The sequence below is a fragment of the Scomber scombrus genome, chromosome 22 (genome assembly GCF_963691925.1).
Source record: "Scomber scombrus chromosome 22, fScoSco1.1, whole genome shotgun sequence".
Classification (NCBI taxonomy): domain Eukaryota; kingdom Metazoa; phylum Chordata; class Actinopteri; order Scombriformes; family Scombridae; genus Scomber; species Scomber scombrus.
The window spans coordinates 9,446,531-9,468,273 of NC_084991.1; the positions used below are offsets into that span (position 1 = coordinate 9,446,531).

Genomic DNA, 21,743 nt, shown 5'->3' on the forward strand with positions numbered 1-21,743 from the left:
CCATCTCTGCTCATCCTGCACTGTGAGAATTATCCATCGCTCCTCATCTTGCACTGCAAAAAAAATGAGCCTTGAATTTTTTTAAAACATTTTTTTGCGTAAATTTTCTTAAATCTGTTATTACAAATACAAATATAGTTACGTCCAATAAAGTTACGTGCATGTTTCAGAAAAGGTGAGAAAAGCATTTATTGGATAATTATTTCAAGCATGACTCCTGTAGACTCCTATTAGACGAGTGAGATGAAAAACATATTGGGAAGGATTTAAATAGAAAAAACGAAAAATGATATCTCATATGACTGGATGTTTTAATATATTCTGTCTTTTCATTGTTTAAAAGTTGAATTGCTAGATATGGAAACCATGCGTAGAGCGAACACTTTTTGCAGTGTGCGTCCACGGATGCGTCACATGACCCGTTAATCGCCCGTGTATTTCCGCTTCCCCGACGGCCGATCTGTTATCAATGACTCTCCATGGGGATGTGCTGGGTTTTACCTAAAGCATCATTGCTTGTTTTCATCATCCTCCCCTCCTTCTGCGGCCGCCGTATCCGCTGTGCATGAATGAAACCATAATCATCTGAGGGTCTCCTCCTCCTCCTCCTCATCCTCCTCCGCCACCCCCTGTTCTCCAGCGAGCCTGTCGTCGATCAGCGGGGCCGAGCTGGGGGGGAATCCAGGGAAAGGGAGCCGCGGCGCTACACACCGGCCGACGGACACCCCGCCGAGACGCGCCAACAACATGCTCACACGGGTCAAGTCCGCTGTGGCCGGGTTCATGGGTGGGATCATGGCCGGTGGCAGCTCCGCCGGAGGGGGCAACCCCGGCTCGGAGCTGCCGCTGAAATTCCCATATATGAGACCCGAGTTCCTGGGACTGTCCCCAGATGAGATCGAGTGCTCGGCTGACCACATAGCTCGGCCCATCCTCATCCTGAAGGAAACCAGGAGATTACCGTGGGCCACCGGATACGCTGAGTAAGTAACGTAGCAGCTCTCAAAGCGACTGCTGTGCCATCACAGTGGCATTACATGTGAAGCATCCGCGTTCAGTCTCACGGAGGCCCAAGCACTTGCAGGTGTTCATCACAACAGTTTATTTCATTGATTTGCTATCCTCAGCTTGACAGAAGGGCGTTACACATGCACACTTATTGGGTCCCACTTGCATGAAAAGACTTGAAGCAAAAGCTGCACCTGTTGTGAGCTGCATCCAACCATCTCCAACATGGCTTTTACATCCTCCCCTCCAATCTCTGATTCACATTCAAATTGCCTGGTTTGAAATCGCACTCACAGAACCTAAGTTGGGTTTCATGTGAGAGGGTGATGCCCCTTCTACCAGCAGCATCTGATCATTAGTCTATAAATGGGCTCTATTTATAGCTAGCTGGGTCTCAGTGTGAGATGTCAACAGCTTCTAAATCCAGTTCAAAAAGATCCAAGCTTATATTCTGGCTCTGCTTTCCTGAATAGTCTTTGACACCGGTTGCAGGTCTGAAAGTTTGCTGCTGTTTGTTAAAGGGAATGAAATGAAATCTACTTAACTGTATGCATTTCATTGCAGGGTTTGACAGTATCGACATAGCAAAGAGACATATGCGCTCTTATGATCAGATCCACAAATCCACAAATCTGGTATAAATCTTGGCATAAAAGTATACCGAAAATCCAGAACACAAGAGATACGCTATTCCACAAATAACTCATTTACAAGTGCAGTATAGCAGCTTTCCACACTGTGGTCTTCAAATCTGCCTTGTTGAGTGTACAGAAAAGTGTCAAGAGTTGTGACATGATTAGTATTTAAAAAAAAGATGCAATATTAAGTAGATAAAAAGAGAAAATGCAACATATTTTAAAGTGGAATGATGTAATCAGAATAGCACCGTTGGTGTACTATGTGGTGAATTAATTGCTATCTAGTAAGTTGACAAGCCTTACAGTGTACTAACTGTAACTGCATATCCATACAGCATTGTACCCCTAATGGTTTAGGCTGCATTCACGCCAAATCCGGCCAAGCGGCACTACCCCATATGGTTGTGCGGAGGAGCGGGCGTGTCACTACATGACCCATTTGTGTGACATCATGTTGTGAACTATAATAATGATAATAATAACCAGGATGCAAGACCTAAATTACGGTGTGTTCTAATCTGGTGGTTGACGCACAACGCCAAATTAAGTGAGATGATACATGTGAATCTTATCATCCCTCTCCATTGTGTTGTCTCCATTGTGCTGCCACGCTGATAGTAGCACAAGCAGAAATACTAACCAGAAATCCCAACTTGAAGCACAATACAGCTCCAAGCAAGTGCAAATCATTGTACTCCCTTCTGACAGGGTTGTACAGCTCTTTTATCGGCAAGCAGTTTCTTTTCCATCTCCATAGTTGCTCGGTAAACAGTGGAATGCTACAATGCAACAAGGTCGCTCTGAATGCCAATTTACGTCATCAGCCACTTAAAAAATTCCCCAGCATTGTCCATGATCTTTGTGGTTTGACAATAACCCGAAAACAATACATGACAGACACATAATACCCACACCACAGCCATCCCTCTAGACTGTAGCTACATGATATGAATATATTTTGGAATATCTTTCTTCTCTTGTTTATTATGTTGAGGAAAAGTAATCAGAATAATCAGCAACCCGAGTGTCCTTTTGCTATGCAATCACTTTATCTTTTGCCTAACATTTTCTTGTAACAACAAATCATCATACTGTATTATTCAAGTAGATATGGATAAGAACAGGATCTGAGTGATGTGTGTGTAGATACCATTATCTAAGTTAGTTACTAGATACAGTGGAGGGAATAAGTATTGAAGGCGTCAATATTTTTTTTGGTAAATATATTTCCAAGTCTGATGAAACTTTCATGTGAATAGCCTCCTTTTTAATTTACTGAAAAAAATATTGACGCATTCAATACTTATTTCCGCCACTGTATCTGTCAAACTACATACTGGCTTTCTCTATTTTATCATGATTGTTTTTCCTATTGCACAAAAGTCTAGTAATCTTGTATAAAGTGCAATCAGTTCATAAGTCCAGTATGTTCAAGGGGAAGCACTGAGATTTTTCCACTCTTCTCCTCTTCCTGAGGTCATCAAGTGTCTGCTTGGTTATGGTGTCACTGTAGATTGCAGTATGTTGTATTACCACAGCACATCTTGTTTTCCACAGTTTTAAACAATACCTATAATTATCTCATCAGCCCTGTATGCTTGGAGGCAATTTCCCAGACTTCATGAGCTCTTTAACTGTCCATTTAAAAGTTGCTACTGTGTCTCATCATCGCCAAGTAAATCATTGGACATTTTCTTGTATGACAACTGCAAGACTTAACAGCTCTAACAGGAAGTCCTCCCACAAATATCAGCAAACAGCCTCCCAAATTGTATCTGACAGATTCTTATTATTTTTAGATTTTTTTTTAATCAGTTCTGTGCTTTCATTATAAGTTAAGTTAAATTCCTTTAAATAATGAATCCCCCTACTTTAAACCTGAAAAATGCACCAACAGTTCATGAAAAACATTATCATCATCATCGTACTTGTTTTTTTATGAGGGAAAATTAAGCATGTTTGTTGCCATTTTTGCACAAGATTTACAGACCCCTCAGGGGTTGTTCTCGCTCGACGTTCTTCCACTGGGTCATTATATTACTGAGAAAGTTAAGATTTGGAAAATATTCCGAGGTCGGGATATTTCTCAATACCTATGTCTGCAAGCCCACTTTTCTTTCAGTCTCACACTCACATACACATTCACGAACAGACACTCAGAGCAGGCAGGAACTATCTCTGTGGGACCAGTGTGGTTAATGAGTACAACTCCAATCAGCATTTATCTGTAATTAAAGCTTCCAGTGTTGTCATTACAGCAACCGCTTTGGCTCTCACCTCACACCTAGCCTCACTCTTCACCTCTTACAGCAAAAACAGGATAGCAGCTCTACAGATAGCAAACTCTGCACATACATTATTGTGTATGGTGAAGCTCAAACATCCAACTGCAGGAACAAGAAGCCAAACACATTTGTGAGCTGAGGGGGTACTTAAACTTCTCAGCGAAGACCATCATCATGTCAGATGTTCCAATTTATCCAATTCTTTGTTTCATGACCAAATACTTGCAAAACTAATGACATTTCCTTCAGCCTCAGCTGCTTAATGCTCATTAGCAAATATTAGCTAACACACTAAACTAATTAGATGGCAAATATGGTGATCATTATACCTGATAAAATTCAGCATGTTAGCAAGTTTGACCAAAGGCGTTGTGCCTCCTTAAATATTTAAGATTGAAAAGCATTAGAAATTCTTCCATTCTGTTTTAATGAATGTTTATAATATAGTATATAACTCTGCATGCTACACACACTGACTTTAGCATCAGAGGTTTTCACTATACCCCACATTAACATCAGTGTTAATTTGTTGTCCTTGGCTATTACTAGCAGCTAAATTATTGTTTTTGTAAAAACAAATTTACAGCATAGAAATGCACCTTACAAAAACAGGATGGAAATAAGGACATTTTTTACGAAGAGTCAAGAGCTAATTAGTTCTCATGTAGCTAAGTAAAACGTTAGCTACATGTTTGTGATCTCGCTTTACTTAACATTAAATAATCAACATTGGTTAGCTAGCGTTAGCTCTGAGTTTAAAGCCTTTAAGCTGACATTTTCTTGTTCAATATTGGGGGACAGTTAGATCATAGACACATAAGCCAAAGCAGATAATTACTGCTAACTGCTTGGTTTGTTGTTAAGATTAATGTGAAACTTTTTCCCCTCAAAAATGACACCCCAAATTGTGACCATGTTATCTTGCCAGTGCCAGTATTTTTTCATTTACAGCCTCATAGAGCCACTAGCAAGGTTGCTGACTCTTGCTTTGGAATAAAGAAAAAGCCAAGATAAATCAAAATCATTAAGTCAAATCTTTTGTTGTAATGCTTGCCAAAAAGGTCATAATTGCGCCAGAAGTGCTTTGAGCTTTTATTACTTGTGTAATTGAAGACTGAATGTGTTTTGCTGCTCCGGGAGACAGATTTTTAGGGATTTTGAGTGCCTCACAGTCCCATTAGGACTACATATATTTGTTATCTAAACCATCCATCCCATTCAAACTCTCCCATTTTGCCCTTATATTTACTCACAGTCAGGTGCTATGCTGACTGAAACCTTCAGGAAAAAGTACTTCATTTGGATTGTTTCAGTATAACTTGTAACTGTACAGAGTTAAACAGAGGCAAAGCTTTCAACCATTGTGCCTCACCAAATAGTAATTACATCCTCAGGGCCGATGTCTGGCCCAGAATCTGTTGCAGAGGGTAGTGAAACAAAGAGGGCATTAGATGTCTGACAATGGAGGGGAAAATTAGGTTTTGTGCCTAATGGGAGGAAAGGTAATTGTTCGGAATGAAACAAAAATTTAATTGGCAGGGAAATGTAATGACTAGATGATTAGTTGTAGGGGTACTTTCAGTCACACATAGACACACACAATAGCACCACCTGTGCCTTCCATGAAACACCGTAACCTAATACGATTATTGAGCTGAATGCATTGTATTCATGAAGGATGAATATTGATTTGGCTGATAGTTTTACATTCAGGGTTCAAAAGTGCATGTAAACCTGTATTTCTGTTCACATAAGTGTGTAAAATCAGTAGCACATATTGATGCCACTTACACAGGTCATCACAATACTGTGTTTGTTGACAGCGGATTAGAAAAAGCAGATAAAGGCTTCCTTCCTGGACGTATGCGTATCAACAAGCTCAAAAGCGGTCGATGCATCAGAGTGTTTTATGGCCGTAATAACTCAGAGGGCATTTTTCTACCGTAATTATGGGTGCAGTGGTAACGCATTAGGTTTGAAAACAGCTGAGTAATCACAGTGACTATCAAGCCCCTGGCCCCTTTTATATAATGCATGTATGGTAAATGACAAGTTTCAACCAAAGTAGTGACTGTCTTAGCTCAGCAGCTCCCTCAATACTGTATGTGTAGGACACAGGTTCATGTTTTTGGAGGCTCCAGTGATTTTATTTTTTATATTGTCTTCGGGGAGGACACAGCTCGAGGTTTAAAAGCTCATCCATCAACATGTAATGTAAATGTCTTGCATTGGACACGAATGAAATTGAAAGGAAAGTCAGCTTGAAAGGGCTTTTGACCGCTTTAAACTTTCAAATACAAAGTCCTTCTCTTTTATTGAAACCCAGGTAGTATCAAGGACAGGTGCAACAGACATCTATGCAAGGCTTTCTCTTTGTCTAAGTCACCATGTGATCATTTTTCTTTCTCTGCCATTCAAATTGAAATATTAAATGTGTATTGGCCATGGGTATTGGCCAAACCGCAACAACTATTTTGATAGCCGATTGATCGTTTTAAGGGCAAATTCTCTAACTCCAGTTTGTCAAATATGAATAGCCTCTGGTTTATGACAGTAAACTGAATATCTTTGTTGGCCTGGGCAAAAGAAGACATTTGAGGATGTCAACTTTGGCATTGGGTAACAGTGATCAACATTTTAGCAATTTAACAATTTCCAGATGTATTGACATTTAATTGGATTGTCAGATTAATCGAAAATGAAATTAGTTGCAGTCTTTGCGACAAAGAAAATAGGCACATACATAATGAATAAAATATAAACTTCTATTTATGTACTTTAACATACTTCACACTCATGCTGTGTAGATGCTATAATAATTCATATACATTGCTTAGTCTCTTTAGCGTTTTTTTTCTCTCCATGATTGTCCCTCTTTCTCTTTCCATCTGAGGTTAACAAGCATTTAAGGCTGAGAACCAACAACGATGTGGCCTAGCAGCAAACAACCCACAGTCTGTCTATAAATAGTCATGCCATTTTCTCAACTCTCACACTCACGACACCCTCCAGAGACGTCTGTCAGACTTTGAGCTGTCTCCACAATCTCACTTTTTTTCTTCACCATTTATTGGTATCTCGGTAACATTAGCTATCATTAGCTTTTGAGTGGGTTTGTATTGACCTTTAAGAGGGCCAGTAGAAGTAAGCGCTGCAGATTAAGTGTTTGTTTCCTTTGTGTCTTATTTAGAATGTATAACTTTTTCTCAACAAGTAGAAACTGAATCATATTCTTCAAATCACTTCTGTTGAAACAAAAATCTTCAGTTACATGATCATTTTAAGATCTTCACTGCAAGTCTGTGTTCACCATCTGGCGTCACAGCAACAAGCTTGGTTTTCTCAGCATGTCGGATACCAAACTGTGTTTCTCCAATAATATCAATAATATCAATCTACTGCAATACTATGGAGTAGATTGATATTATTGTACTTACCAGGCATACTCTTTCACTATTCATTTCTGAATTTCTCCCTATGAATGTGTTGTTTTTTGTGTTGTTTTGTCTGTATCATTTGTGTATATGTGCATTTTCTGGGACAGCACTACAAGTAAACAGTGCCTTTCATTTGATTTTAAGTGTGCATTGCTCCCTTAATAGTAATAATAAAAATATATAATAAAAATAAGTCTACAGTCATGTAACACATGGTATGTGTGGCTCTCCCCAATTGTTAGTGGGTTACATATCTGGGTACTGTCTCTCTGTATGGTCTGCCTTGTTAAATAATGCACAAGTAAAGCAGAGTAAGGCTACACACACACACACACACACACATTTGTGGGCATTTATATACAGTCAAACAGAAACACCTAGTTCACCTAGAAGCGACTGTCCCGATGTATCAGGACACTACTAGCAGAGCAGTACCACAAATGAGTTCCTCTGTTTGATCTCCATCAGGAACAGGAAACATACAAAGCCAGCTGCTTTGCTGTGTGCACAGACACAAACCTCAGGCTGTGACTCTGACTAATTGCTGTGATCCTGCAGTGAGCTAAAATAACTATGAAACACTCCATTACTGTTTCATCCAACAAAAAGCATCTGATATCGACTTTCATTCAACCGCTCGTTCCCAACCATAGCTGTCCGACTGAGAAATCCCAGCAAGTGATTTATCTGTGGCTTGTAGAGAAATTTTAACTCACCATACTGGAAAAAAGTGCTTATTAATAGCTGTAAATAAGCTAAGCAAAGCTTAAATTAGGACTCAGCCTGTATTTATCATACCCACCTAACGCTCCATTACTCTTTCTTTCCTCCTGCAGGGTGATTAATGCTGGTAAGAGCGCATTGAATGAGGACCAGGCATGCTGCGAGGTGGTGGTGGCGAGAAGGAGGCCAATGAGCTACTGCCCCCCCTCCACGCCCAGCAAGACCCCCACCGCCAAGAGACGCAACTCCCTGCCCAACGGAGAGGGCATGGGGCTGCGCATGGAGTACGGCAAGCTGGGGGAGGTAAGAGAGAGTACACATGTACACACTTGATCACAGAGGCTATACAGTGCACATACATGATGCATTTAGAAACAGCCTTGCTCACAGGCAAAACCAGCGAGCAGTGATGTAACTACTTACAAAGATAAGGGATTCAATCAAAGCTGCCAAGACCTTTAAAACTTTTAGAGTCGCTCTCTTATGGTGAACACACACTGCAAGCAAACTAATCATGTATCATCGCGTCCTCTACTTTTCACTTGTTGCTAGGTCAACACTGATGAGGACACAGATACCTACGCAACACTTCATTTAAGGGGGAATTCCAGCAACTGAAATGATCATTCTCTCCCAACTAGAACATCTTCCAGAAGTTTTATTTCTGGGGGAAATAAATTGGGGCAGACAAACCTCAACTCTTGGGTCATTTGTGACTAAGGGTATGAGTTCATTCAAAGAAATCATGGTTACACCACCCACACTGGACAGGAAAGAGCTGACATTATTCATGGATTTGGAAGGTCCAGATATTTTTTTGAGTAGAGACACACTGATACCAATACTTAATCAAAGAACTGGATCAGATATCACTGATAGTGGGCCAATCGTGTATCAGATACCATTATTTTATTAAATAACAGGGAGGCCTACATCTTATTCATTAAACACTGGTACTGGTTTGGTTCAAAGCCCAGGTATCAATATCGGTATTGGGACTGAAAAAGTCAAATCACTGCATCCCTAATTGTGAGTTGATGTGATTTCAGTTAATAAGTCCTACTTTTGCTGTTTATACAGAACAGAGCGCATCTAGAAAAAAATGAAATATTATATAATCTGACATGAACTATTCTGCTTTGCTTCAGACCAGTTTTGTAAAGGTTTCAGCAGAAAATACAGCAGGGAAAAACAGAATTTTAGTTGACAACGAATGTGTATTTCAACGAGAGCAGAGTGTACTAAGTACAGATGTGTGAGAGACCCTGTGGTGTACCGCCCTACAGACCCCTACAGCTTCCACACACATGACTCATGATGAGTTCTCCTGAGTCTCAGTCATGACTCACACTTACTACAAGTTCATCCCAGAGCCATAGTCATTTATCTTTTGTTTTTCTTCAAATTTTACTATTCTCAACAAATGAAAACATTTTTAGGACAATTTTGTCATAAAACATTTTAACATTTTTAGTCATACATTTGTCCAAGGAGGGGTGGGGCTCTTTTTTTCCAGCTACGCCCCTGCTCTTCATGGAAAATAAAAAATTACTGCCAGTTTGTAACAGTGAGGATGGAAAATTGAATCACTTTTGACTGTTTGATAAATAATGACGTTTTTCCACTGTAAAATCTGTTTTGACGTTAAGAACAATGGCTGCTATCTTGTTAAGACATGGGAAAGGGACTCCACCCATAAGTGACCAAACTGTTCCAAATCATTACACAATCAAAGATTTAGGTTTATAGTCTATTCTGCATTGTACGGGTGTGTTTGAGGTTTAGACACATATGTGATCGTGTGTGTCCGAAAAAGTGTGAAATGGGTACGTGTCTTAAAAGATACAGTTGAACTGGTGAATTTGGCTTTAAAATAAATAATGGTTGTGATTGCTGATCTTTTTTTTTTTTTTAGATCAACTCAAAAATTATAACCCCTTTATCGTTTTGGTCAGGATTGTGTTTAAATGTGATCAAGTTTTAATTTTCTTTGTTGTTGTGTACTGTTGCCACTTGATCAACATATGCATATTTTGTATATGTGTGTCTGCAGGACAGTGAGGGGCTGGTGTTTCACTACTGGGCGTTGTTTGACGGCCACGCCGGCTCAGGCGCTGCAGTTGTGGCCTCCCGCCTGCTGCAGCACCACATCGCCTGTCAGCTCCAGTCCGTCATCGAGATCCTGCGCAACCTGGGTTCCCTGCCTCCTACCATCATGGGAGAGGAGCCCGACAACAACCCCTACCTCCAGGGAAACACCCCAGGCCCTCACCGCTCACTGACTCGGGCCGCCTCGCTGCGGGGCGCGGCAGGTGCGCCAGGCTCACCGTGCAGCACCCCGCCTCCTCCTCGCTTCTTCACTGAGAAGAAGATCCAGCATGAGAGCCTGGTGATAGGAGCCATAGAGAACGCCTTCAAAGAGATGGTGAGAGATAGGTGCAAAGTCAGGATTGATTTGGAAGTCACATGGTCCTGCGTCATTACTGAACAATTTTATGGCTATGCGTCAACGACAGCTGTGGCCAGAGGCATTATGTTTTCAGGGTGTCCGTCCGCCCTTCTTTCTGCCCCAATCTCATGTAAACGATATCTCAGGAACGCCTTCAGTTCTTGAGTTGTTTCAATAATGAATGAATCATGTATTCACTATCCGCATGTTTCCACCCCACAGTTTGTGATTTGTATGTTGGCAGCTGTAGCAGACAGCTATAAAATGAATTTTCACATATTACTCTCAGTACAAAAACAACTTTGGTGATGAATTGAGATCAAACTTCAAAAATAATACTTTCATATTTTCTAGTTTATTTTTATTGTAGAAACAAGGTGGAGGTTTCTGGCACACCTAAGGGGAAACAGTTCAAAGCTCTAATAACACTTGTAGTATAGAACAACTTTTATAACTAGTTTATTTTTATTTGAAGGGAAAAAAGCACTAGAATAGACAATATGTCAAATTATATGTTTTAGCAGTATCAACGAGTATTCACATGGAAACCAGGCAGACATGGAAATGTAGCTCATAAAGGGAAATGCAGCAAATACAAACAAGTGCAGATAAAGACAAGCTGTATCTGTTTAATGTGCTGTGTTTGCTGTGGTAACATGACCTATGGTTTACTTACCCACACAATGATACACTGTCCCGAGGACAAGAAGGCTCACACACTGAAAAAAATAAGCATACACAGATTATTTTCAGACCACAGCATTATGCTTTCTCATTTTAGAGTTTATTTAGACGGATTGGAAGCGTCTGGCCTGAAATCACGGCCCCTGGCTACTCGTCAATGAACTATACACATACCCATTATACTGCAGATTTCTGCTGCTCTGTTTAGTACAGAAGCGCTGTCTGGCTAAATACATCTCTAATTAGTTTCTGTTGAATTAAAGGCATGTAGCTGAATATTTAGTTTATTATAGAGGAAAATATGCATCTGTGAAAGATGAGCCTAAAATGTTTCATTCAAAACCAAAGAAAAATATTTTCCTGTCATAATTAAGATTTTCTCATTCTGTCCAGCTGTGCATTTCCTTGTCACTATATTGTATTGTACATTTCTTCTAATGTGCGTTAAGAAGAGATGCTTTTACAAGTCTGTGCAGTATCACCACTAGATGGCAATGGTAAACAGTCAAGCTGCACCATGTGGCACTGAGACTTAAAAAAAAAAAAAAAAAAACCACAAAGAAAGCTCTTCTCAGATCAACCCAGCCACCCCTTCACCAAGTGAAAGGAAGCACTCTTACACTTGATTGGACATCCTTTGTAGAAGATTATCGCTGCATCAGTTAAAGCTGCGGCCCCTGTAGGAAGATGTCAACCATGTAAAGGCTGCGGGAGAAAGCTGGTCCGCAGAGAGCTTTGTCTGCAGGGTTTCTGTACAAACCTGCAACTCCGTGTGAAAATGTGGAAAAATATAATGTCGTTATATTCATGATGTAGTAGGTTTGAGACAGAAAAAAGGATAAAAGGAAACCAATACATGAATACACCTTTTGACATGGACAGAAAAATCCACTAGGCAGAATGCGCTGGACATGCAAAGTCGAGTCACAAACCTTCTCACATATCACCGACTACATTATTTATGCACAACACACATTCTTGTTTACTGACATGCGGTCAACAAAAGGTTCAGGTTAAACCGATCAATAGTCTACAACGATGCCCACACCGCCCTCTGAAAAGTTTGCTTACTTTGCGCCTTTTGCTCACTTTCCTTTAGTTTTTTTCTATCCTTTTCTTCTGGGTCTAGCAGTCATATTAATGAATATTTATAAGAGGTATTGAACAGAAAAGGGTCAGACTATATACAGTATTTAAATTGGCCTCTTTCTCTGTCTCTGTCTCTCCCAGGATGCCCAGATTGAGCGGGACAAGCACGGCTATAACGTCACAGGAGGATGCACCGCTCTCACGGTGGTGTACCTGCTTGGGAAACTATATGTTGGGAACGCAGGTGACAGCAGGTGTGTATGTTCCTTGTTAAAAGCTCTGTGAAGGATGTAGTTATATTAAGCTGGAAGGCCCCCTAGGGAGCTGGTGATATATGATGTCAGCACATCAACATGCCGGGGCAGAGTCAGATGGAGCTGCCTGTTATGTTAAATGTAAGGGTGGATTTACAGTACATTTCTACATTTTTCCTCTCTCTCTCTACAGGGCTATCATTATTAGAAGCAATGAGATCATTGCCGTCTCGACAGAGTTCACACCAGAGTCAGAACGGCAGCGACTCCAGTTCCTGGTAAGAAAATTCTATATTGATTTTTATATAGAAAACCTATTTTCTATGCAAGAAATTATCTGAGTCTCTTCACTCAAAAGTACAGCGTTGTTGCATAATAGCATTGAGTGTAATCTGAATCTTGACAAGTATTAAGCATATGTAATAAGGTTCGTCACACAAATCCATACCATTCTACCTGAAAGTACAAACTCTTGAGACCTCACTCACCCGAACTGGTTATTGTCGATTACTGTCAGCCACTGTTTTTCACTGTGTTCACACTTTAAACAACACAATCAGAAAATCAACCAACGTCCTTTAGAGATGTACGACACTAAATCAGCCAACACTCGCCATGCTCGTCAGCCAAGAATAACTGACTGTGATTGACCTTTTTATAGTCAGTGGCAGTAAACAAGAATTCTGCAGTTCAATGTTTCCTTTTGATTTCATAAATAAATGTCTCAAGGTTGTTGCCTCTTTAGCGACGAAAAGCTCAGTGCTGAATTCCACTCTTCTTCAACTGGCTCTCAACAGTAGCTGTGGAGGAGTGTTAGAATTTAGTTGCTTTATGTCCACTGATATATATGTACATTATGCAGTACATATATATATATCTATATATATCTCAGATAAACCAGTGCCAATGCCAAAAACATGTTATTGCTTATGTAGAAACAGTGCTTTTTTCCATCACAAAGTTTTGAAACCTGTAAAATAGACCACTTGCTACACAGTTTGGTCACAATTCTTCAATAACCAAATTCTGATGAAGTGCATGTTTATTGTATGTGTTTTGTTTAATATTAGCAGTTATATTATCAGATTTTTAAGGCTCAAATTCAAATCTTTACTGTGCTCAAATCTCCCTAAGTAAAGACTGTTTTATGCAAATCAGCCACATGCTTATTCCCCTGTTGACTGATATGAAGGTCATCGTTGTCTGCCCTGCAGGGTTTCATGCAGCCTCACCTGTTAGGAAACGAGTTCACGCACCTGGAATTTCCCAGGAGAGTTCAGAGGAAGGAGGTGGGCAAGAGAATGCTCTACAGAGACTTCACCATGAACGGCTGGTAGGACTCCCCTCTGTCTCTTTCATTTTCTCTCTTTTCCACACCAATAAAAATGAAAATGCGTGCTGTCACTCGACGTTTCATGAAAACTTGAATGAAAAGGCAAACGAAATCAACAAAATTTGAATTTGTTGGTCGCAGTGTGGTCTGTATCTCTACTTCTACATCTTCTTCCCCCTCTTTTTAACTGCTGCTCACACTCACACTTTAAAGAGACCAGCAGAGAGCTAATGAGGGAGCAGCCTAACCTGATATGATATAATGATACAGCAGAGATGGTACCAGACAGTGTGTGCAGTGCTATGTGGGTTAGCAAGACACCATGCTGTTTTAATGTGGCTGCAGTAGAAGCCAGTAATGAGATGTGCTTTTACTGACTTTCTCACTCAGTCACACTGACACACACACACACACACACACACACACACACACACACACACGCACACACACAAACAGGCGCATACTTTGTGTGCATTCTGGTGTGTGATGTATATTTCACCATAAGACCGCCCTTCAGGAGCAGATATGTGCCACTGTACAGTACGGACTACTGTTACATTTCTCAGGATGTAGTTTGGAGTTCGGAGCAGTTTCTCAGCAGGACTGGGTATCATTTCAAAAGTTGGAAATGGATGGTACCAAAAAATACAGGAGCTCCTCAGAGGACTAAATTAAATGTGTAATTTTAATCATTTAGTTTTTGAAATAGGACAAAATGCCAAACACATGTTCCAACAGTCTAACGAGACATTTTGTAGATCGCTTTTGTCCTCCTAGCAGTCCAAAACTAAAAGATGCACAATTTACATGAATATAAAACAGAGAAAAGCAGCAAATTCTCACATTTTAGAAACGTGAGCAAGCTAATTTTGATAGACGTGCTTCAAGCTTCCTTCCCAGAGAATGTCCGAGAGCTCACTGTCCAATTCTTTTTCCCACTTTGTATTTATTAGAGTAGAATCAATTTGACTAATAGAAGAAATTGATTTTCTGGGGGGCGTGATGAAAGTCGGAGACATCCATCGAGACTGGAGCCTCTATAGGTTGCAGTTGTTGTCTTACATAGTCTCTTATTTGCAAATGATCAAAATAGTTGCAAATTAATTTTCTGTCGGTTAATTTTTCTCATCTCTAAACAGATCATTCAAACTCTGCAATACTGAAAAAGAGCATGCACTTGAGCAACCCTATGAAATAGTGGTATGATAAATGAGTGCAGTGTGTGACTGACTGTGGTTTATCAGAGTTGTAAAGTTTGATGAGACTGCAGGGTGTGCGGTGGTTAAAGAAGTTGTATCTCTACCTCTCCTCAGACAGAGTTTTATGTTTTTGGGTCAGGAAAAGTACACGTCTCAGTTGTGAGACAGACAAATGGCAAAAGAGAGAGACACGGCCTGACAGACAGAGAAAAACGTGGTCAGATTTGAAGCCTTTTGAAGCTGTTGATATTCTCTGCCAAGTCTAATCTAGCAAGTTTAAGTACATCAGTGTTGGCGATGGAGTCTTTGAGTCTGAGATCAAAGCTCCATTTCTAAGTGCCTTTTCAGATCTTCTGCCTCCATTTGTGCACTTGTGAACCTTCTGTTGTTTGCTTGTGTATTCTAAGATCCCAACCCTCGCTTTGCTTTCTCTGACTACATTTTTTTAGCAGCAAAAGCACTTGTTATTGCACTCTGGAGAGAATCATTTGTAACAAGACACAAGCAAAATTAAAAACTGTGGGAAAATTAGAGGAAGAACAACAGTTGGGTAATGTCTTTTGTGGCTCTGGAGCTTTTTAATGTCTCAAAACATAACACAGCCCTGTGTGCTGTGAAGTTGTATTACAGATAGTGTGGGATTCTTTATAATTGGAGCTCACCTCACACTAGGGGCTAAACGTGTGGATATTTCGGTCTGTTCTTTTCATTTTTCTCTGGAAAGTGCCCAAATTATATGAAAGTGTGACAATAAATTGTAGGATAACCTTGTAATAATGATGACAGCACTAAAAAAAATATGCATATACACATAGTCATGTTATTAAGTTATTTTTTTTGTTTTGTTTTATGCCATTTAGGGGTAGCAGAACAAGCTGTAAACACAAGACTAATAGTTCAGTACAGTGTTGTCAACTTTTTAAATTAGCATCTCTCTAAATGTGACAGTGTTAGCTAGCTAGCTAATTTTTAGCTGGCCATTCTGAAACCAATTTACTATAAAACCAATTATAAAGTGAATATGTGTAAACATGTTAGCAAAGCAAGAAAGTAAGTCCAATATTCATTCTCCTGTCAACTCTGTTTTGGTCTCCACCAACTTCAGAGAAAAAGATCTGTCTCTTGAGCTGCTGAATGCTCCACTGTGTTCACTAGCTAATTGCTAACTTTGTCTTTTTAGCACTGAGTGATGGATAGGTAGAGTACAGTGGCTCTATTACTGTTTTTTTTAGCTGAAAAAGGACGAGAGTGGTGAAGGCAACCAAAACATTAAAGCTAAAAGATGCTAAAATGCTCCGCCTGCCTAAATGTTATGTGTACAAAATTACACATAATAGTTTGATGAATTGAAAAAATATGTTGTTTAGTGCAGCTACATTGAATATTCTCATCAAAATATCAATATGAGAATAATCATGAGCTAGAATGAGATTAGAAAAATTATGTTTACATAATTATGTTTGAATTTCCCCCCGTAGGTGTCTCTACCAGTAAGAGAGAAAATGACTGTGGATTTGTTATAAACCCAAAATGGCTCCCGGGTCCAGCGTGCCACAGGGAAAATATTTTAAAAACTGTTATTAAAAGAGATCTCCAAATTTTCCTTTTGTTAATCTCACTCCTCTTATGTAGTTATTTTTAATAGCGTGTATATACTTGCGTGTCAGACAGAAAGAAAGACGAGAGAGAAAATATACGTTAACTGCTTTTTTTGTTGGTTTTTCTTTTCTCTCCTCAAACACAGGGCCTATAAGACACTTGAGGATGAAGATCTCAAATTTCCGCTAGTATATGGCGAAGGGAAAAAGGTAAGAGAGTCTGTATCTGCTCTGGAATTCACAACTACAGAGGAAACAGTAAATCACTTGCTCTAAGATCAGTGTCAGACACACACACGCACCAACACACTACATGCCTGCCAGCCACCCAGACAGTGGGCGAACACTTGGTCTCTGATGTGCGAGTAACACATTGTGCATGTGCATGTGTGTCAATGCGCGCACACACACTTGAGAAAGGAGGCGGTCCATCGGTTTCACTCCAGTAGTTACATCTAACACACACACACACAGAGATTCAGACAGACACACACCAGTCGGGAGATGACAGTCGTCTCTCTGAGAAGTGAAGTTAATCCCCACTGGGACAGCAGGGGAGTGATGAGAGAGAAGAGACCGAAACTGGAAACACACTCCACCAAATCAATTGCACAACACACTTCAAAACTCTCAGCCATGTCAGTTTGTCTCATATTTTCAATCAATTCAGTTTGATGCAACGAGAGACATAACGAGAGAGTCTATCAGAAAGGAGCGCAGCATCTGTCAACCGCACAGCGCCATTGTTGTCTGATGAATAGCCGTTGAATTCAAAGGGGGAGCAAAAGCAAAGGATTTTCACACAGGCATGAAAGAGTGGAAAAATACTGACAAGGAATTTGATAATTAAAGGAATTGAAAAACCGTGTATGTCTCTGGGCTTGTTGCTTTTTTTTTTTAAATTTCTGAACAGTCTCATATATTGTAAAATTTGTTGAGCTATTTGAGTTTTATGGCAGACCTAACCTAACCTAATTTAGTGCTAATGTGTTTGTTGACTTTCATTCTGTCAGACTGCACCGGCAAAATCTCATCTTAATATTGAGACATCTACATTTCCCAATGTATCTGGAATAAGACTAATGTGCCAGTAGTAAAATTCCACCCAAAACACATACTGTAGCTGTAGCTATATGTCAACACACTGTACTGTGAGCAGTTAGCGCCAGCTCCACCGCCCACCCAGTGTCGTACATCGACAGGTTGACAGTTGACAGACACTGCCATTGTGGCTACTGTCAGACTGTCATACACCATGTTTACATCAATATGTTCATTGACAGTGAAGGGGGCAGTAGTACAGTAAGCATCTACTATTTGAAAGTATTTAAAGTTAAATAATGGTACTAAATACCAAACGTTTCTTTTTAAAGAGGACATATGATGCACATTTCCAGTTCTATATTTTTATTCTGGGGCACTACTAGAATGTGTTTTTATGATTAACAGTACAAAAAACTCCCTATTTATCTTTTGAGTGGCCCTTTATGCAGTCTCTCATTTCAGCCTCTGTCAGAAACAGGCCGTTTTAGCTCCTGTCTCTTTAAGGTTCCTCCCTACTCTCCCACATAAACTAGTAGTAGTAGTCAGATTGTTCTTCTTTTTGTTGTTCTTTACTCGAAATGAAAACTTCTCGTATACATCTGTGCATGTTTGAACCCAAATTTAATCCGAAATACGCAAGTTGACGATGCAAACAACCTGTGGAAAAACCTTAGCAACAACCTTAGCAACAAATGCAGTGGAAGTAGATGGGGAAGTAGAGGTTAACTTTGCAAATGGGGCCAGGGCTTTTGTCTTTCAGGGACCATTTAACGTGTTAACCTAAAGTATTTGAGCTTGGACTATGTTTAACATTGAAGTACAACAGTATAACAGCATTTGACAGAAAATCACAAAAAGTATGATGTGGCTCCTTTAATCTAACTAACTAAAAGAAATCTAACTGCATGTTTTCCAGGCTCGGGTGTTGGCAACCATCGGCGTGACCCGCGGGCTCGGCGATCATGACCTCAAAGTTCATGACTCCAACATTTACATCAAGCCGTTCCTTTCCTGTTGCCCTGAGGTAAGAGCTAGCACTGCGTATTACCTTCTGACAAACTTCCAGTATTTGAAGACTTGAAAAGTAAACTTCAGTTGACTTTTTTTTTTGAAAAGGGTGCACTTTTTAAATGTAACTTCCTTTTTTTTTTGCAAATGGGTCATTTCAGGTTCACCTAGCTACAAATCAACCATGCCTTTTAAAAGAAACTGACATGCACTCATGAGCACCTTGTCTTATTAGACATCCTTTTAACGCTCTGTTACCCTAACAGTTCATACATTTTGGCAGCAAAAGTCTGATTCCATTCTCTGTCGTTTCAGCTGAATATCACAAAAATGTCCTCTTTTTCTGGTGCTCGAACCATGTAAAAGCACATGGTGTATTACTTTCATCAGCAGTTAGACTTTTCCTTATTTTTTCATCCAAGGATTTGCAAGCATGAAGGATTGTGGGCTAACGTGTCAGCATATATATCCTTAAACCCATTAACTCACTGGGGTTGTTTCCTGTAGCTGGTACAGTTACAATCTCAATGAATCGATTTCTTAATTATTCAAATCAGAAGTTCAATCTGTCTTTCCTTCTTCTGTCTTTCCTCTACCTCTTAGGTCAACTTATTTTCTCATTTTCTGTCCTAAATGGGAGGAAACGTGTCCCTTATTTGACTTATCCTTCTTTTCCTGCGATCATAACTGCACTACAGTCTCAGGGAAATAGCATTTTGCAGCTTCTCCGGCTGAACAAGGTCATCGGCAGCAGAGGAACTTGAGCTCACCTATCTGCCTGTCTGCCTGTCTGTCTGGAGCTGGTTTCAAAGCGCTTTCATCTCCTGATGTAGTTTGTCTTATAAAGTTTTGCTTTTTTTTTCCCTCCCGGAGCTCTGCTGCTTGATCTTTTATTCATTAATACCAGGGTTCATAGCGGGTTCACGCTGAAGACTTAACGGCTCTCAGCACTGTTTCTCCGTCTGTGTCTGTCTTTTTCTCCCAAACATTACTCTCACCTCTCGCCAAAGACTCGAGCGGTTTCTCAAGATGCTCTCAGTGAATAAAAGCTGTATTGAGTATTGAATGCATCAGTATGGTTGCGAAACTTAAGCCACTTACACTGATGTACTTTGCAGCTACTCACAGAAATTTTACACTTTGGTGTAAAGTTATAATTTCATGTTCTGATTGGTTGTTGTTGACATAAACATCATTAAACAGATTTAATTTAGTAGCAGTTCATTTTATTGATTTTTTATTTAGTTATATATTGCAAATTAGGCTAAGGTCAAGCATTATTTTATTTTCCTCTGGAAGATTGTTTTGGATTGAAGGACTTCCTGCACAGAAAAGCAAACATGTCACAAAATACCTTTGATATACTTGAATAAATAACGCACTTGTTAACTGTTAAATACTCGCACCCAAAGAACATAGATTATATATTAAAAATACAAAAATTCCAACAGTGTGTAGAATTTTGTGGCATCTAGCAGAATAAACTTGTATATATTCTTTAAAAAGTGTATAATGCCCTGAAAATAAGAATTGTTGTGTTTTCGTTACCTTAGAATGAGCCCTTTATATCTACATATTGAATTATATATATTCCACAGAGCCATATTGTACCTTGTTTCTACAGACAAACCAAACACTGGTTTTTCATGAGTTTCATTGCCACTGTAGGTACATGCTTGGAAGAGGGCCTTATATCCTTCATGCTTTGTGTTTCGGCCTGCAGGTGAAGGTGTATAACTTAACACAGTATGAGCATGGGGCTGACGATGTTCTGGTGATGGGAACCGACGGCTTGTGGGACGTCCTCTCCAACCAAGAAGTGGCCGAAGCCGTCACCAGCTTCCTGGCCAACTGCGACCCCGATGACTTGCACAGGTGGGATGCTTTCTTCCTTTCTTTCTCTCTCTATGTGAATTGAATGCTTCATTGCTGTTCCCTCTGTTGACCAGGTATACGATGGCAGCACAGGACCTGGTGATGCGAGCTCGCGGTGTCCTGAGGGATAGAGGCTGGAGGATCAGCAACGAGCGCCTGGGCTCCGGAGACGACATCTCGGTCTTCATCATACCGCTGATGTACGGCAACCGTCAGCCCTGAAGATGAGCCCATGAGGACTAGAAGGGCCTGTTCGGCTCTTCAACCAACAGGATCGATCCTGAACTCAGTACCCCCCTTTCAGTTCCCCAGGTGCTGTTTGCACAGTTGTTTTCTTACTTGGACTGAAGTCAAGTAGAACATTTAGATGATATTTCATGTCTCTGTAGGAGTTCAGGATTGGTCAGCTACCAAATGTGGTTGCTCTGGGGAACTGCAGTCGATGATGGAGGAACAATCTTTCGAGTTTAATAGGATGATGGAGGTTGACTGTTCCTGAACTTCTGCAGACATACGAAAGCTGAAATGGTTGAATGCTCTTCCAAAGTGAAGAAAAGACATATTGCTTTCTTCTCCTTCCCTCTCTTGCAGTGCTGTAAACTTGTCTGTTTCTCTTTCTCTCCTCTCTTTTAGTCCTCTTTTCTTCCCTTATGCTGTACAGTCAACTTGTTTATAAAAAAAATATTACCTCCTTCGTCTTGTGCCCATGGACTGAGCTGACAGGTCAGCTGCGTTTTCTGTTTCGCCACAGTGTGGCTTCGAAAGGATTCACTCGCTGAAGAACTGCTTCCAGATTGCTTTACAGATTACAAACTGATTGCAGCGCTGAGATTTTGGCTGGAACCTGCATTGCTGTTCATCATTTTGGGAGGCCTTTGGTCAGCAAGAGCCCAGAGTGGCTGAAATGGTACATCACATGAAAAGTCGAGGGGCGTATTTCATCTGTTTCACAAATCAGTTTTTACTGTTGAGTGAGAAATCTGAGCATCCCTCTATCAATTCCAGGGATGTAGTTTGACAAAAAAAAAAGTTTCGGAAAGTTTTTTGATGTGGATAATGAAACTTGTTCACTGTGTCAAGTCATTTAATCTGATGTCACGTCTTTAATTTGAGTGCATA

The 21,743-nt window shown here is 40.2% G+C and overlaps 1 protein-coding gene across 1 annotated transcript; it reads left to right on the forward strand.

Annotated features, from left to right (window-relative positions):
• Positions 1-460: 460 nt before the first annotated feature.
• On the forward strand, positions 461-21,082 carry LOC134004475 (protein phosphatase 1H-like). The gene is made up of 10 exons (XM_062443767.1): positions 461-983; positions 8,205-8,394; positions 10,145-10,516; positions 12,455-12,567; positions 12,761-12,845; positions 13,782-13,900; positions 16,844-16,907; positions 18,658-18,765; positions 20,473-20,624; positions 20,699-21,082. Exons 1-10 carry the CDS (start codon positions 748-750, stop codon positions 20,844-20,846), a joined length of 1,587 nt encoding a protein of 528 aa, XP_062299751.1. The 5' UTR covers positions 461-747; the 3' UTR covers positions 20,847-21,082.
• Positions 21,083-21,743: the final 661 nt, after the last annotated feature.